Source organism: Trachypithecus francoisi, unplaced genomic scaffold (genome assembly GCF_009764315.1).
Source record: "Trachypithecus francoisi isolate TF-2019V2 unplaced genomic scaffold, Tfra_2.0 Lachesis_group10, whole genome shotgun sequence".
NCBI classification, from domain to species: Eukaryota; Metazoa; Chordata; class Mammalia; order Primates; family Cercopithecidae; genus Trachypithecus; species Trachypithecus francoisi.
Genome location: NW_022681455.1, coordinates 99,025,186 through 99,041,975, shown reverse-complemented (window position 1 = coordinate 99,041,975; position 16,790 = coordinate 99,025,186). Strand labels below are relative to the sequence as shown.

At 39.7% G+C, this 16,790-nt stretch overlaps 1 protein-coding gene and 1 non-coding gene across 8 annotated transcripts in view; both read left to right on the top strand.

The window, feature by feature from the left end:
- The window catches only part of CNOT1 (CCR4-NOT transcription complex subunit 1), a 112,637-nt gene that overhangs the window by 65,696 nt on the left and 30,151 nt on the right, over positions 1-16,790 (top strand). For 3 of the 7 annotated variants that reach the window (XM_033218630.1, XM_033218626.1, XM_033218633.1), the window contains exons 17-24: positions 6,787-6,937; positions 8,792-8,993; positions 10,413-10,559; positions 11,516-11,640; positions 11,886-12,172; positions 13,573-13,651; positions 15,593-15,823; positions 16,130-16,270. In XM_033218630.1, the coding sequence (XP_033074521.1) occupies positions 6,787-6,937; positions 8,792-8,993; positions 10,413-10,559; positions 11,516-11,640; positions 11,886-12,172; positions 13,573-13,651; positions 15,593-15,823; positions 16,130-16,270 (1,363 nt within the window). The remainder of the gene's footprint in view (positions 1-6,786; positions 6,938-8,791; positions 8,994-10,412; positions 10,560-11,515; positions 11,641-11,885; positions 12,173-13,572; positions 13,652-15,592; positions 15,824-16,129; positions 16,271-16,790) is intronic. The other 4 variants (XM_033218632.1, XM_033218629.1, XM_033218631.1 and 1 more) reach the window with 2 other exon arrangements.
- LOC117088890 lies at positions 7,219-7,354 on the top strand. Its single transcript, XR_004439406.1, has one exon. It is a non-coding gene; the product is annotated as a small nucleolar RNA SNORA50 (small nucleolar RNA).

Here is a 16,790-nt window from a genome sequence, read left to right as displayed (position 1 = left end):
GCCTTTTACATTTATACATTTTAATCCATCAGCAGTGGAATATTCTGCAAAGTTAATTGCCTGTTAAAATTGCACAGAATGTGTTTTTTTTTTTTTTCTTTGAGACAGAGTCTTGCTCTGTCGCCCAGGCTGGAGTGCAGTGGCGGAATCTCCTCTCACTGCAAGCTCCGCCTCCCGGGTTCACGCCATTCTCCTGCCTCAGCCTCCCATGTAGATGGGACTACAGGTGCCCGCCACCGCGCCCAACTAATTTTTTTGTATTTTTACTAGAGATAGGGTTTCACCGTGTTAACCAGGATGGTCTCGATCTCCTGACCTTGTGATCCGCCCGTCTCGGCCTCCCAAAGTGCTGGGATTACAGGCGTGAGCCACCGCGCCCGGCCAATATTGCGCAGAATGTTTTTATTATAGAAAGGCAGTTTACCTAACTTTTGGATTTCAATTAATATCTTTAATTGATCTATTTGCAGTACTTGACTTGTTGAAAAATTTAATAAGATAATGTATCCAAAGTATTCTGAGTCCATACTGATGATAATAAATGTCAGAGAAGGAAAGTTATTTCAACTAATAAATACAGAAGTTATTATGATGGAGTTATAATCGTTAATGTGTGCTAATAGTAATGGGTATATGTTTGAAGAGCAGGATAATTATGTAGTTTGAAAATATCTCTCCACAAATTACATTGTAATTACAAAGGGGGAAAACAACTTCAGTGGAGAAACCTGTCAGATACCATGTTAGTCTGTTGATCAAAGTGATCACCATCTGAAACCTACATCATGTGTTTCATAGAAGGCACTGAGAAGAATTCAAAGTAATGTATACCGTAAGGTTATGATACCTAATTTGAATTTAGAATATCAGACAAATCAAGGCACGTTCTACGAAACAACTGACTTATACTTCCCCCCCTTTTTTTGAGGCAGGGTCTTGCTCTCTTGCCCAGGCTGGAATGCAGTTGCGAACTTGGCTCACTGCAACCCCTGCTTCCTGGGTTCAAGCGATTCCCTCAACCTCTTGAGTAGCTGGGACTACAGGCGCACACCACCACACCTGGCTAATTTTTTGTATTTTTGGTAGAGATGGGCTTTTGCCATGTTGGCCAGGCTGCTCTTGATCTCCTGACCTGAAGTGATCCACCTGCCTCTGCCTCTGAAAGTGCTGGGATGACAGGTGTGAGCCATTGCACTTGACCCTGACTTGTACTTAAAAGAATAAAGTCAAGAAGGACACGTAAAGGCTAAGAAAATCTTTCAGATTAAATGACCTGAAGAGAGGTGACAACTTAATGCAATGGAACGGATCCTGTTCCAAGGGAAAAATAGCTTCAAAGAGCATTGTGGGAATAGTTGGTATAATGTGAACATGGCCTATTTATTTTATCATTGTTAAGCTTCTGATGTTTGATTTTACATGGCTATGTAGGAAAATGTTTTTCTTTTTTTTTTTTTTTTTGAGACGGAGTCTCGCTCTGTCGCCCAGGCTGGAGTGCAGTGGCCGGATCTCAGCTCACTGCAAGCTCCGCCTCCCGGGTTTACGCCATTCTCCTGCCTCAGCCTCCCGAGTAGCTGGGACTACAAGCGCCCGCCACCTCGCCCGGCTAGTTTTTTTGTATTTTTTAGTAGAGACGGGGTTTCACCATGTTAGCCAGGATGGTCTCGATCTCCTGACCTCGTGATCCGCCCATCTCGGCCTCCCAAAGTGCTGGGATTACAGGCTTGAGACACCGTGCCCGGCGGAAAATGTTTTTCTTATAGAAAATATAGTGAAGGCTGAGGATGGTGGCTCACACCTGTAACCCCAGCACTTTAGGAGACTGAGGTGGGCAAATTGCTTGAGCTTAGGAGTTTGAGACCAGCCTGGGCAATGTCGCAAAACCCCATCTCTGAAAAAAACATTTAAAAATTAGCTGGGCATGGTCTGTGTGCGTGGAATCCCAGCAACTGGGGAGGCTGAGTTTGGAGGATCATCTGAACTCAGGAGGCAGAGACTACAGTGAACCACTGCATTGCTGCCTGGGCGACAGTGAGACCCTGTCTCAAAAAAAGAAGAAAACATGTAGCGAAGCATTTAGGGATAAATTCATGATATATCCAAACCAATGCTGCAGGACAAAAAATATAGAAAGAATGGTTAGATTAATAGGGCAAATGTATACCCTTGGCATGAAAAGCATTTGTGGGAGTTAATTGTAATATTCTTGCCACTTCTTTTACTTATTATTTATTTATTTATTTGAGACGGAGTTTTTCTCTCGTTGCCCAAGCTGGGGTGCAGTGGCGCCATCTTGGCTCACTACAACATCCGCCCCCCAGGTTCAAGCTGTTCTCCTGCCTCAGCCCCCGGAGTAGTTGGGATTACAGGTGCATGCCACCATGCCCAGCTAATTAATTTTTTTGCATTTTTAGTAGAGAGGGGGTTTCAGCATGTTGGTCAGGCTGGTCTGGAACTCCTGACCACAGGTGATCCACTGCGCCTGGCCAATTCTTGCCACTTCTAAGTTTGAAACTGTGTCAGAAATAACAATTTATCCCTAAATAATAAAGATGAATATTTTAATTTACCATATTTTATTCTAAAGTGCCCATTTTATTTTTCTTCCTACTTCAATTTCTGAAATGATGTGTCTCATTGGTGATGTGTCTTATAATTGGTGGAATTACTTTTTTTGTTTTTCCATAAGACATAAAATATTAGTGTGGCTTACACAGTTGAAGGCATTTGGATTCAATGCAGTATAATATAATTACCATCTACTGCTTGGTAGCCTGTTTTTCTGACCTGTGGCATTGGTCTTTTTGGAACACTTTCTTTTTAATTTAATGGTTTGTTTGCTTGCATTTGTTTTTGTGATTGGTAAAACATAGATGTGGTTTTAAAGTCAAAACCCTACAGCAAGATACATTTGGAGAAATCTTACTTTGAACTCTGATACCTCTACTTTGTTCTCCTTTTCTCCTGTAGTTAGCCACTGTCATTAATATTTTTACATTATCTTATATTAAAAACAAATACATACTCATTTGTATATTTATCCTTCACTGTAGAAGAGATAATACACAACTTGCTTCTTGATCTTATATCCTAGAGTTCACTCCATACAATTAGAGAGCTTCCTTGTTTCTTTTAATTGCTGCCTAATACTCCATTGAATGAGTATTCTGTACTTTAGGCAACCAGTCTCCTACTGGTGAAAATTCACATTGTTTTCGCTCTTTGTATTACATATAGTGTTGCAGTGAGCAGTATTTTGCATCCATCATTTTTACCAATGTGTAATTGGACTACTAGAAGTGGATGTGTCAGAATAATAGGTAAATTCATGTGCGATTGTGTTAGGTATTGCAAAATTTTGCTCCATAGGGATTTTTCTGTTTTGTAAAACCAGCAGTGTTATAGCATCTATTTCCCCACAGCTTTGCTAATACAGTATGTCTGCATTGTTATGGTGAGATATGGGACAACATGGAGATACGGTGTCTCTATGCAGTTTTAATTGTTGTGGAGTATTTGCAATGCAGATACATTTGTAAATGAAGCTTCAGAGGGCCTCTTGTTTCCTTAAATTTGAAATAACCTTTAATTATTTTGAGCATTTTTGTGGAAACTAATGTTCTACTTGTTTCTAAAGTAAGTAAGTAGACCAATACCTTCAGGAGTGTGAGGCTCCCTTTTTTGTGGTCTGCATAGCGTAACAATAGGAATGCATTTCTGAGATATGTATCATTAGGCAATTCTGTCTTTGTGTGAGCATTATATAGTATACTGGTAACAAACCTAGATGGTATAATGTACTGTATACAGTTTGCCTATGTGGTATGGCCTATTCTTCCTAAGCTACCAACCTGTACAGTGATGGTACTATACTGAATATACTGAAGGCAATTATAACACAGTGGTATTTGTATATTTAAACAGAAAGGTACAGCAAAATATGATATTATAATTTGTGGGACAACCATTTTATATGTGGTCCCATATACCATTTTGTTGACTGAAATGTCATATGGTACGGGACTGTATTTTTCTTCCTGGCTTCAGTGGACATAAACCAACTTGTTTATTTCATTTGTTTCTATGTTCAAACTATTGTTATTTGGTGGCACAAGTAAAAATTTTCATAGATTTTTCTCTGTCGATTTAATGTAATACAGGCTTATTCAGTACTGTTAGCACCCTAGTCTTTTTGTTTTTTGTTTTCCTCCAAATGTGAAACCACTTTCTTTTCTGAGTGATCACTTTTACTTCTTAATGCCAGTAGTAACATTCTGAATTTAGGTGGGAAGATTTAAGACTAAGTTCATGTACAGCTGCTACTGCTTTTTTTTGTTGTTTAAGATGGAGTCTCTCACTGTCACCCAGGCTTGAGTGCAGTGGTGCAATCTCGGGTCACTGCAACCTCCGCCTCCCGGGTTCAAGCAATTCTTCTGCCTCAGCCTCCCGAGTAGCTGGGATTACAGGCACTTGCCACCACACCTGGCTAATTTTTTGTATTTTTAGTAGAGAAGGGATTTCACTGTGTTGGCCGGGCTGATCTCAAACTCCTGACCTTGTGATCCACCCGTCTCTGTCTCCCAAAGAGCTGGGATTACAGGCATGAGCCACCGTGCCTTGCCCTTTTTTTTTAATTAATTTTTTTAGAGACAGAGTGTTGTTCTTTCTCTAAGACTGGAGTGCATTAATGTGATCATAGCTCACTATAGCGTTGAAATCCTGGGCTCAAGCACTCCTCCCGCCTCAGCCTCCCAAGTGGTTAGGACTACCGTCATGTACCAACACATCTGGCTAATTTTGAAAATTTTTTGTAGCGATGAATTCTTGCTGTGTTCACAGGCTGGTCTTGACGCTCCTTCCTCAAGCGATCTCCCACTACTGCCTGCCTCCCAAAGTGCTGGGGTTATAGGTGTAAGCAACCTCCACCTCCCAGCTATCATGTAGAGCTGCTTTTTTTTTTTTTGATATGGAGTCTCACACTCTGTTGCCCAGGCTGGAGTACAGTAGTACAATCTCGGCTCCCGGGTTCAAGCAATTCTCCTGCCTCAGTCTCCTGAGTAGCTGGGATTAGAGATGCTTGCCACTTGCCCGGCTGATTTTTGTATTTGCAGTAGAGATGGAGTTTCACCATGTTGGCCAGGCTGGTCTTGAGCTTCTGACCTCAGGTGATCCACCTGCCTTAGCCTCCCAAAGTGCTAGAATTATAGTCATGAGCCATCGCTCATGGTCCAAGTAGAGCTTCTAAATACAAAGGACCCCATAGTTGTATGAGGCAATACAGACTGAGTATCCCTTCTTGGAAATGCTTGGGATCAGAAGTGTTTTGGGTTTTGGGTTAAAAAAAATTTTTTTAACCGTTTGCCTTATACTTGATTAATATACACCTCCAATTCAAAAATCCAAACTCCAAAATGCTCCAATGAGCATTTCCTTTAAACATTGGCATTCAGAAAGTTTTAGATTTTGTAGTGTTTGGGATTCAGATTTTCGGATTTGGGATGCTCAACCTGTAATAGCAACCTAAGATAGGAAAATTGGTTTAACTGTCAAGTAAACATTTACCCTACTTGACATTTGTTTTAGAGGTCAGTCGCTTCTTCATGTGCTTGTTAAAGGTAACTACTATGCATGGTGTTTTTGTCTATAAGTACATGTATTATCTTCGACTGTGATACACTAGTATAAAAATTGCATGCCTGTTTGCTTTGATATGTTTGGGTTTGGGCATAATTTTTGACAAAGTGGTTGAAGCTATGGAATGTTTCTTGGAGAATTTTAAAATATTTTGGTTGTACTGTATACTGGTTTGTTTCAGAAGTGCAAATTAGTTTCAAGAGAAAGCGAGTACTCAGAAAATTCTAGTGATGAGTGACAAGTGCAGAGGGATAGAGGATGTGGCAGAAATTTGGCTACATGTTCCAGCAAGTTTTCTTTCCCCTTTCCCTTTACTTCTCGTCTCTTACCCAGGCTGACATGCTGTGGTGCGATTATAGCTCATTGCAGCCTCGAACTCCTTCACTCTATCAGTCCTCCCAACTCAGCCTCCCAAGTAGCTGGGAGTACAGGCACATGCCACGAGACCAGGCTCACTTTTGTTTTGTTTTGTTTTGGAGACGGAATCTTGCTCTGTCGCCCAGGCTGGAGTGCAGTGGTGTGATCTCTGCTCACTGCAGTCTCTGCCTCCCAGGTTCAAGTGATTCTCCTGCCTCAGCCTCCTGAGTAGCTGGGACTACAGGCGTGCGCCACCATGCCTGGCTTATTTTTGTGTTTTTAGTAGAGATGGGGTTTCACCATGTTAGCCAGACTGGTCTTGAACTCCTGACCTCAGGCAAACCGCCCACCTTGGCCTCCCAAAGTGCTGGGATTACAGGCGTGAGCCACTACGCCCAGCCTCGACTTTTTAATACTTATTTAATATTTGTAGACGTGGGATCTTGCTATTTTGCCCAAGGTTGGCCTCAAACTCCTGGCTCAAGCAATCCTTCCACCTCAGTCTTTCAAAGCAATGGGACTACAGGTCAGGTATGAGCCACTGTGCCCGGCCTCAACAAAGTTTCTTTATTAGAAAATCAGATTGGTACTCAGGAGGCTGAGGCAGAAGAATCGCCTGAACCCTGTGGGGCAGAGGTTGCAGTGAAGTGATACCGTGCCACTGCACTCCAGTCTGGGTGACAGAGTGAGATGCCATCTCAAAAATAAAAAATAAAAAATAAAAATCAGATTAGTTTACTTACATGTTCTGGGGAATAGGAACTGATTTTTTTCACTTTTTCCCCTCTATTTTAGGAGTGTTTCTCAGGAGCTATCGGAAACTATCCTCACCATGGTAGCCAATTGCAGTAATGTTATGAATAAGGCCAGACAACCACCACCTGGAGTTATGCCAAAAGGCCGTCCTCCCAGTGCTAGCAGCTTAGATGCCATTTCTCCTGTTCAGGTAAACGAGTGCTACATTTGATACATCTTCATTTGCCATAGATTTGGAATAGAATAAGCTTCTATGTCTTTAATAAATTGTCTGAATTTGTTACATTTTGGATAACTGCATGTCTAGCATCCACTTATTTTAAAGGAGATATGTAAATAGGCATTGTAGTTAAGAATAGATTTTATCATCAAATAGAACGTGACTCTAAGAGGAAATGTACAAACAACTTTATTTAGGTAAATGAAGAGGGTTTCTTTTTAAAATATGAATTACATAGACTCTTGAGACCTAAGCACTGCCTTTGAACCTGATGTGTCTTGTTTGTAGCTTCACGGGCCAAGCAACAGTGCTAGAGCATAACGACTTGTTATAACTGGGGCTCTTCAGCTCTCAACTGAACTGCTCTTTTAAAAACAAGGTACATTTAAGTTACTCCCTGACATCAACCACCCCCTTCTCTCTGGGAGCAACATATTGCGCTTCTATTTTCAGATGCATTGAATGGCATATTGGGTTTTAAGGAAAGAAAGAGGCTAAAACTTAGTGATTCAGTGGCTACTTCCCTATAAAAGGCATTTGCTTGTCACATTCTATAACCATGAAGGTATGAAGTAGTGCCACAAACTTAAGAAGCCTGGAAGTGCAGTTATTAGATATTTTAAAGATACATCTTTTGGTGAATAACATACCTTGTTTTTGTTTTCAAAATTGGAGCTGATCTTCCCCCACCTCCAAAATCCCCAAATTTTGACTAAATTTATTTTGACTGGGAGATTTGTTTCTAATTTCTAATATTTCTATTTATGTGGAAACTTAAATTTAGCTTGAGAGATTGTTTTAAAGTGACTTATTGGAATTTGTGATGATTTATTAATATAACTGTCCCATGTCACCACTAAAAGTTTAGGGCAGTCCATCTTAAGTGTTGTTCATTAGATTTTATAGCCCTTTTTATGGCTCTGTTATAGGTTGAGCATCCTTAATCTGTAAATCTAAAATGCTCCAAAGTCAAACTTCTGGAGCACTGACATGACACACCACAAGTAGAAAATTCCATACGTGATCTGATGTTATGTGTTGAGTTAGAACATAGTCATAGTTTTGTTTCATGCACAAAATTCTTTTTTTTTTTCCAATGAGACAGAGTCTTGCTCTGTCGCCCAGGCTGGAGTACAGTAGCTGGATCTCAGCTCACTGCAAGCTCTGCCTCCCGGGTTTTCGCCATTCTCCTGCCTCAGTCTCCCGAGTAGCTGGGACTACAGGCGCCCGCCACCTCGCCCGGCTAGTTTTTTTTTTTTTTTAAAGTAGAGACGGGTTTCACTGTGTTAGCCAGGATGGTCTCGATCTCCTGACCTTGTGATCCGCCCGTCTCGGCCTCCCAAAGTGCTGGGATTACAGGCTTGAGCCACCGCACCCGGCCTCATGCACAAAATTCTTTAACAAATATTGTATAAGATTACATTCTGGTTATGTGTATATAGGTATATGTGAAACAAGTGAATTTCATGCTTTGACATGGGTCCCCTCCCCATGATGGGATTGTTATGATATCTGATTATGTATACGCAAATATTCCAAAATCCAAAATTGAAAACTTTTCTGGTCCCAAGTATTTTCAATAAGGGATTCTCAACCTGAACTTTGTCAAAGGCAAAAAACTCTTTAAACCTATTCCATATGTGACACAGTAAGAAAAGTGACTGACACGCTTGACTTGATAACTGGGATTTAAGTATTATTGTGATTGAGTGGGTGTAATAGTTTGCTTTTTAAGATTATGAAGAGCTGTTGTTAAAGACTGCTTTACGTGTGTCTGCCTTTCTGCGAAGTATGTTTAATACATTTTTATAATGTTTTTTTTAGATTGACCCTCTTGCTGGAATGACATCTCTTAGTATAGGTGGTTCAGCTGCCCCTCACACCCAGAGTATGCAGGGTTTTCCTCCAAATTTGGGTTCTGCATTCAGTACCCCTCAGTCACCAGCAAAAGCATTTCCACCCCTTTCAACCCCCAATCAAACCACTGCATTCAGTGGTATTGGAGGACTTTCATCACAGCTTCCAGGTAAGGGGGAGGCAAATGAGAGCCTGGATTATTCATAAGTTTCATTATGCCTTACTATTTGGTAAGGGGTTTGGAGTCACTATGACAAGGAAAGCTGCTTAAATGAAATTGTGAAAGCTGCTTCAGTATCCAAAGTTGGGAAAAGAAAAACAGATTATATTCCATTCAGTCTGATTGGAGGAAAGAATTAGGATATTTGTAGTTGTAAAGTTAATTGAATTATTTAGTAAGGATTTTGTGTTAACATGATAGTATAAGTGGTAACATGTATGTTAATCACATTCTAAAGGCCTTAGATCAAGGACTCACAGCTTTGTGAATTCAGGTTGATATAATAAAGGTAGAAACTATTGTACATATCAGGTTCAGGCATCTGTTCTGCCTGCCTTATTGCATTTCACCAACCTTGAAGATGATAGGACATCCTAAAAACATTTTAAGGTTTTTTTTGGGGGGAGGGACGGGGTTTCGCTCTTGTTGCCCAGGCTGGAGTGCAGTGGCGCTATTTCGGCTCACTGCAACCTCAGCCTCCCAGGTTTAAGCGATTCTCCTGCCTCAGCCTCCTGAGTAGCTGGGATTACAGGCACCCACCATCATGCCTTGCTAGGTTTTTGTATTTTTAGTAGAGACAGGGTGTCACCATGTTGGCCAGGCTCGTCTCAAATTCCTGAGCTCAGGTGATCCACCCACCTTGGCCCCCCAAAATGCTGGGATTACAGAACGTGAGCCACCGTGCCTGGCCACGTTTTCAGTTTTTTCCCCAGATACCGTGGCATGTGACTTTACATTGAAATAAAAGCTACATTTTTTTTGTTGTTGTTGTGGTTGTTTGTACCTACCTCTTCTTAGCCCCCGTACTTGTTATGTTGACACTGTAAGTTTGGGCACTAAAACCTAAGGACTTCAATGTTGTCATTGACTCTGATCTAGTTAACATTGCTGCTCTAATCTTCTAGCTTTTATGATTAATTCATTTAAATAAATGTTACTGAACTTACTAAGGCCTTCCTAGCAAAGCTCTAATTATTGTAAGATTCCGTTTGTCAGAGTTGAGAGGAATAAAGACGTTTTGAGACTCATGGTAACTTTAATTGAGAAAAGCTAGCCAGCTCCTTATTTAAACTACCTTGGGTATGGGAGTATGTGCTTCGAGAATGTATACATTAATTTTTTGCACATTATCAAGAATATAAATAATTCCAGATGCTGAAGAAATTTGGATTATCTGTTGTTACTGCCTAGTTTGTGGGCTCTGTAAAATTGAATAGATGTAATAAGGGGATTAACAAAGGCTCTGACTTTTAAAATAAGAGTTATTATGACTATTTTAAAAGTCAGTCTTATTAATATATCTGAGATGTTAATAAAATCAAGAATATGAATAATGATAGGATTTGTGGCTGCCTTCGTTCTCTCTAGTAGGTGGTCTTGGCACAGGCAGCCTGACTGGTATAGGAACTGGTGCTCTTGGACTCCCTGCAGTGAATAACGACCCTTTTGTACAGAGGAAATTGGGCACCTCTGGACTGAATCAGCCTACATTCCAGCAGAGTAAGATGAAACCTTGTAAGTGGTAGTGTTGTCTGTGATTGTGAAGTGTGACTGAAAAAATGTTTAGTTGTATGTCTCTTTTGTGTTAGTAGGGCCATATGTTAATGTGCCTTCTAGACCAATGGGAATAAATTCACAAATTTGAATTATTAAAATAAAAGTTAGAGATACCAATCCACTTTTGCTGTGGATTCCCAGAACAAGTCATGGTTAGTAAGAGGCTGCATCCTGAGGGTGTTTGTCCTAAAAGTAAGAAATAGATATGATAAAGAGAAATTAATATGTGGTAGATAAACGAATGTAACTCTTGTACTTAACCTAAACATGTGTTGAGTTTTTTTTAAAGCAAGTCAGGAGTGACAAGGAAAATTTCAGATTTCTGTTTCCAATTTTTGTTTCACTTCCTTAGTGATTTTTTTATCCTAACTAAATTCATAGAAGTCATCTTTATAAATCCATAGGTATAATTGACTGAAGTCCTTGTCATTGGGACTGTGTAGTCATGACACGAGAGTTGAAAGTATTCCAGCTGACGTGATAACGTTAGTGTGAAAGTCTTGTCTGAATGTTATGTTTTGTAGCATGCTTTGTGTTTACATCAGTCTTTCATGCACATGCATGATAATTATATGTTAAATGTGATTTTTATTATAAAGTGATAAAGATTTGTTAACCTAATGAGGTTGTATTAAGGGTAAGTGCATTATGAGTTTGAACCAAGTTAACTTTTGTGTTGTAATGAGTCCTGATGAAGATAATACTAATGTAGAATTATGGAAGGCACTTTGTTAAGGATCTTTTATGTCTACCCTAGAACGCGTTAATACTGAAACTTGACCGCTTAATACCTTTTCCAGTTTTTTTATATTTCCCTTAAAGTTAGAACTGCAGTAGTCTCTGGCTGTCTGTGTTTTCTGGGGAAGTGGAAGAAGGGCTTAAATACCCACTGATGCCTTTTTTGTTTCCAACAGCGGACTTGTCTCAGGTGTGGCCAGAGGCAAACCAGCACTTTAGTAAAGAGATAGATGATGAAGCAAACAGCTATTTTCAGCGAATCTATAATCATCCACCACATCCAACCATGTCTGTTGATGAGGTGAGTGTCTACGATGATCTGATTATTTATTGTTTAAGCCAGTCTTAAATAAATGTCCTTTCAGTGTTTTTAGAAATCCAGCTCAAAGTGCTCTGATACAGCGATGTGTGTTTTGAAACCTTAATATTTGTCTCAAGCTCTTTTGGTGAATATTCTACTTAACAGTCTTTTGTCAAGGATATTTGAGAAAGGCTCTTAGTAATTGTTTCCTTTATGTGTGCGTTGTTTTTGTCTTGCTTTTCCAGGTATTAGAAATGCTGCAGAGATTTAAAGACTCTACTATAAAGAGGGAACGAGAAGTGTTTAACTGTATGCTAAGGAACTTGTTTGAAGAATACCGTTTTTTTCCCCAGTATCCTGATAAAGAGTTACATATAACAGCCTGCCTGTTTGGTGGTATAATTGAGAAAGGACTGGTCACTTACATGGCACTAGGTCTGGCTCTACGATATGTTCTTGAAGCCTTACGCAAGCCTTTTGGATCCAAAATGTATTATTTCGGGATTGCTGCCCTAGATAGATTTAAAAACAGGTAAGTGGATAGGTTTCCTGTGAAGTGTCTCTTCCCTGACCCCACAGACAGGGTCTTAACTCTTACCCAGGCTGGAGTGCAGTGGCGCGATCTTGGCTCACTGCAGCCTTGACCTCGCGGGCTCAAGTGATTCTCTCACTTCAGCCTCCTGAGTAGCTGGGACCACAGGTGCCTACCACCATGCCCAGCCTTTTGTATTTTTTGTACAGACAGGATTTCACCGTGTTACTCAATCTGGTCTTAAACTCCCGCCTCAGTCTCTGAAAGTACTGGGATTATGGTGTGAGCCACTGTGCCTGGCCTGAAGCCTTTTTTTTTTTTTTTTTTTTTTTTTTTTTTGAGATGGGGTCTTGCTCTGTTACCCAGGCTGGCGTGCAGTGGTGCGATCTGGGCTCACTGCAACCTCCACCTCCTGAGGTGAAGTGATTCTCCTGCCTCAACCTCCTGAGTAGCTGGGATTACACATGCGTGCCACTGCACCCAGCTAATTTTTGTATTTTTAGTAGAGACAGGGTTCCATCATGTTGGCCAGGCTTGAACTCCTGACCTCAGGTGATCCATCTGCCTCGGCCTCCCAGTGTGCTGGGATTATAGGTGTGAGCCACTGGGCCCGGCCAAAGCTTCTCTTTTTAAAAATAAGTGGTAGGAAAACTAAAATGAGAGCAGAGGTTTTTTGGTTGGATATTTATGAGGTATACTTTGTATAGCAGAAGTCTTCCCTTTTAGGTATATAGTTCTTTGAATTTTGGCAAATTTATACAGTTCTGTAACTCCCACCACAATCAAGATACAGAATATTTTGGAACTCCTGAACTCAAGTGATTGTCCTGCCGCGGCCTCCCAAAGTGATGGGATTGTAGGCATAAATCAGCATGTCCGGCTGATGCAGAATATTTTCATCATCTCCCAAGAGGTTTCCTTGTTCCCCTTTGTAGTTAGTCCCCTTCCCTGACTCGCAATCTCTGATAATCTCTAAAGTTTTTCTAGAATGTCATTTACGCAGAGTCATAGAAATATGTAGTTTTTTGAGATTTATGTTACTACATGTTTCAGTAGTCTTGTGTAGTATTCTACTATATGGGTTGACTACAAATTATTTTTCCATTCGTATGTAGGTGAAAATTTGAATTGTTTCCAGATAAGTGGCTCATTTTCATCTATTTTTAAGTAAAATATAGCCTTTAAAAATCAAAGGTAGTGTCTTTTCTGATATAAATCCAGTGAAAATCATCAGTATTTTCTCCTTCTACTTTTGTTTTCTTCCCTTTGACATTTTCTTCAAATAAGTTATTCGTAGGTAAGATGGAGAAAATGACCTAGCTTAGCATTTGGACAAAAACATTTTGTTAGTGCTGCTTCTGTTCTGACACGAAATGATGGCAGAATGATTTTGTTGGCAGATTGAAGGACTATCCCCAGTATTGTCAGCATTTGGCTTCTATCAGTCACTTTATGCAATTTCCACATCATTTACAGGAGGTAAGTGCCCTCTGTACCTAAAACCCAAATAGCTGTGTAGTATTTGGAGGGTTTAATATTTTGGCTTTTTTTGTAGACTTGATGGTAATGGCATTAAGATTTCTTAATAATTGGCATGATATAGGTATACATATTAGTTGAGGTTGTTCATTTTGTGGCCTTACAAGAGAACATGAAAAAATAATCATTCTTGGATTATCTTTTCTAAGTAGCAGGCTTACTTCAAAAACTTTTTACTCATTCTTTTAACCTGATAATGGAGTTGAAGAATAAACAGTTCTACTAAGAGAATCTTTATCTTAGGTAAAGTACAGACACCCTGCCTCATTCTAAAAGGGAATTGGAGTGGGAATCTTGTGTGTAAAAATGTGAAATTTTTATGAGTTAATATGAGCCAAAGCTGTTACACATAAGACTTAGATCATGTTTATTAAAAATAAAGGTAGATTCCTTTGAGGTGTGGTTTTTGTTTTGTTTTTGTTTTGAGATGGAATCTTGCTCTGTCGCCCAGGCTGGAGTGAGACAATCTTGGCTCACTACAACATCTTCCTCCCGGGTTCAAGTGATTATCCCATCTCAGCTGCGATTACAGGCACCTGCCATCATGCCCGGCTAATTTTTGTAGTTTTGTAGAGACGAAGTTTCACCCTGTCGGCCAGGCTGGTCTTGAACTCCTGACCTCAGGTGATCTGCCCACCTCCGCCCTGCAGAGTGCTGGGATTATAGATGTAAGCCACCGCACCCGCCTGAGATGCTTATTTAAAAGGAGTCAGTCCCTGGGAAAATAGACCTAGGGAATATACATTTTAAAAACCATTTTATATGATCGTTATTATTACTGAAATTTGAGAAGCATTGTTGCAGTGACTGATTTTAGGTTTAGGTTAATTGATAAGCATCATCTATACCTTTGTCTTGGTTTTGGTCAATATGAGTTTATATAGAACAGGGAAGTTGGTTAATTGACTTTCTTTTTAACATGCAGTAGACAACTTTATAAGATCTTATTTTAAGAAATCAGGATGATCAGAATTTGAACCTACTTGATATTCTGTATTTTAATTTAGTTCAGTGCTCTCTACCTCATCCTTCTAGGTTTATTAGGAGGGCAGGGTTATTGTAATGACTTAATCTCTGGGAATGTGGAGTATATTCATTCAAGTGAGTGGATTGAGACAAATTAAGAGACAGGAATATGGAGCTTGAAGGACTTGGAGAAAGAGTGAGATAGCAGGGGAGTGATCACTCAAAACTAGTCCCTAGCACCCACTGTATGTAGCAAGATAGCCAGAGAGAGAGAGGAGAGAGAGAGAGAGCATCACTTTCTGTACTTTGTCAGTATAAAGGGCTATACTTTCTTCTGAGACTCTTTTTCCTACTTTAGAAATGTCCCTCTAAGAATAAAACTGTTGTATACATAATTGGTAGGTTTAGTTCTGCTAGGTAAGGACTGTTGAAATAGTTTCAGGATCCTTATGTCAGCACTCTAAATTGTGTGGGGACGGGCTATATAGAGTGAGTATTTTTTTGTAATAACAGCTTTATTGAGATAATAACTCATACTACCACGGTTTTTGTTTTTTAAGACCTTTGGTTTCTCATTGCTGCCTAATTAGAAAAGAGATGAGTTTACTGTATGAACTATTAAGACTTTTAAAGTTTGCATTTTTTAAGGAGTTTAAAGGCATTTATATGCAGTATCTGGGGCTGCTGCTTGAGAAGTTGTTTTGCTGTAGTTCTCTCATAAATACTAAGATTTTATCGCTGAAGGAGTTTATAGAATCTACTTATGTACTAGTGCCAGGGTATGGGACAAAGAGTATGGGAGCTAGATGAACCAAAAAGCATTCATACATGTTTTTTACCCTCTCAGAAAAGAGGGACATGTAACGCAGACTTAGCAATTAAGGTTAACTCTTTTTCCTCTCCCTACCCGTTTAGTATATTGAGTATGGACAGCAGTCTAGAGATCCTCCTGTGAAAATGCAAGGCTCTATCACAACCCCTGGAAGTATTGCACTGGCTCAGGCCCAGGCTCAGGCCCAGGTTCCAGCAAAAGCTCCTCTTGCTGGTCAAGTTAGCACTATGGTTACCACCTCAACAACCACCACTGTTGCTAAAACGGTTACAGTCACCAGGCCAACTGGAGTCAGCTTTAAGAAAGATGTGCCAGTAAGTAGATCTGTCTGTTTTCTCTTCCAGGATTTATGATTATATCACTAGTGAGCATGTATTAGAATTTTATCATAACATGCCTACCAAAAAAGATATAAAAGACCAACATTTCTTCCTTTGTATCTCCCATCCTTCTATTTCCCAGAGGCAAACATATTAATAGTTCACTATTCTTGCCCACGTTTCTAATACACAATCATACCATGTGTATTTTTTAACACTAAGTCTGTATACATTATTGGACTTTTTTCAGAGAAGCACTTCAACTTGTTTGCCTTATGTACTTTTTTTTTTTTTTTTTAGCCTTCTATTAATACTACAAATATAGATACGTTGCTTGTAGCCACAGATCAAACTGAGAGAATTGTGGAGCCCCCGGAAAATATCCAGGAGAAAATTGCTTTTATTTTCAATAATCTCTCACAGTCAAATATGACACAAAAGGTGAGCATGCTGTCATAGTTTATAAATGCCTTCTCTTTTCCTTAATGGACTAAAGGATATATTGTTGACCCTTTTACATACTCACTTTAAAGGTAGAGGTAATAAACTCAAAGGGAATATGTGTATTTAACCTAGTGGTTTTGGTAAACATTAAATAGTACCAATTTTTAAGGTTTTATTTTGCAGCTTTTTGAAATAAGCTTAATGTTCTCGTGGTGATAGAAAGTTTCATTTGTACTAGTCATTAGTCATAACTCATTTTCTCCCAGAGACTATTCAGAGTATTTATTACAACCTAATAACTGAGACCAACTTTGTGAAAAGCATAAAGAATGCCACTGCCTCCTCAGATTACATGGTAAGACAGTATAGTTGACCCTTGAGCAACATGGGGGTTAGGGTTGCCAATCCTCTGTGTAGCCAAATCCTGGTATAACTTTTTATTCCCCCAGAGCTTAACTATTAACGGCCTACTGTTGACCAGAGGCCTTACTGTGATAACACAAATAGTTGATTAACA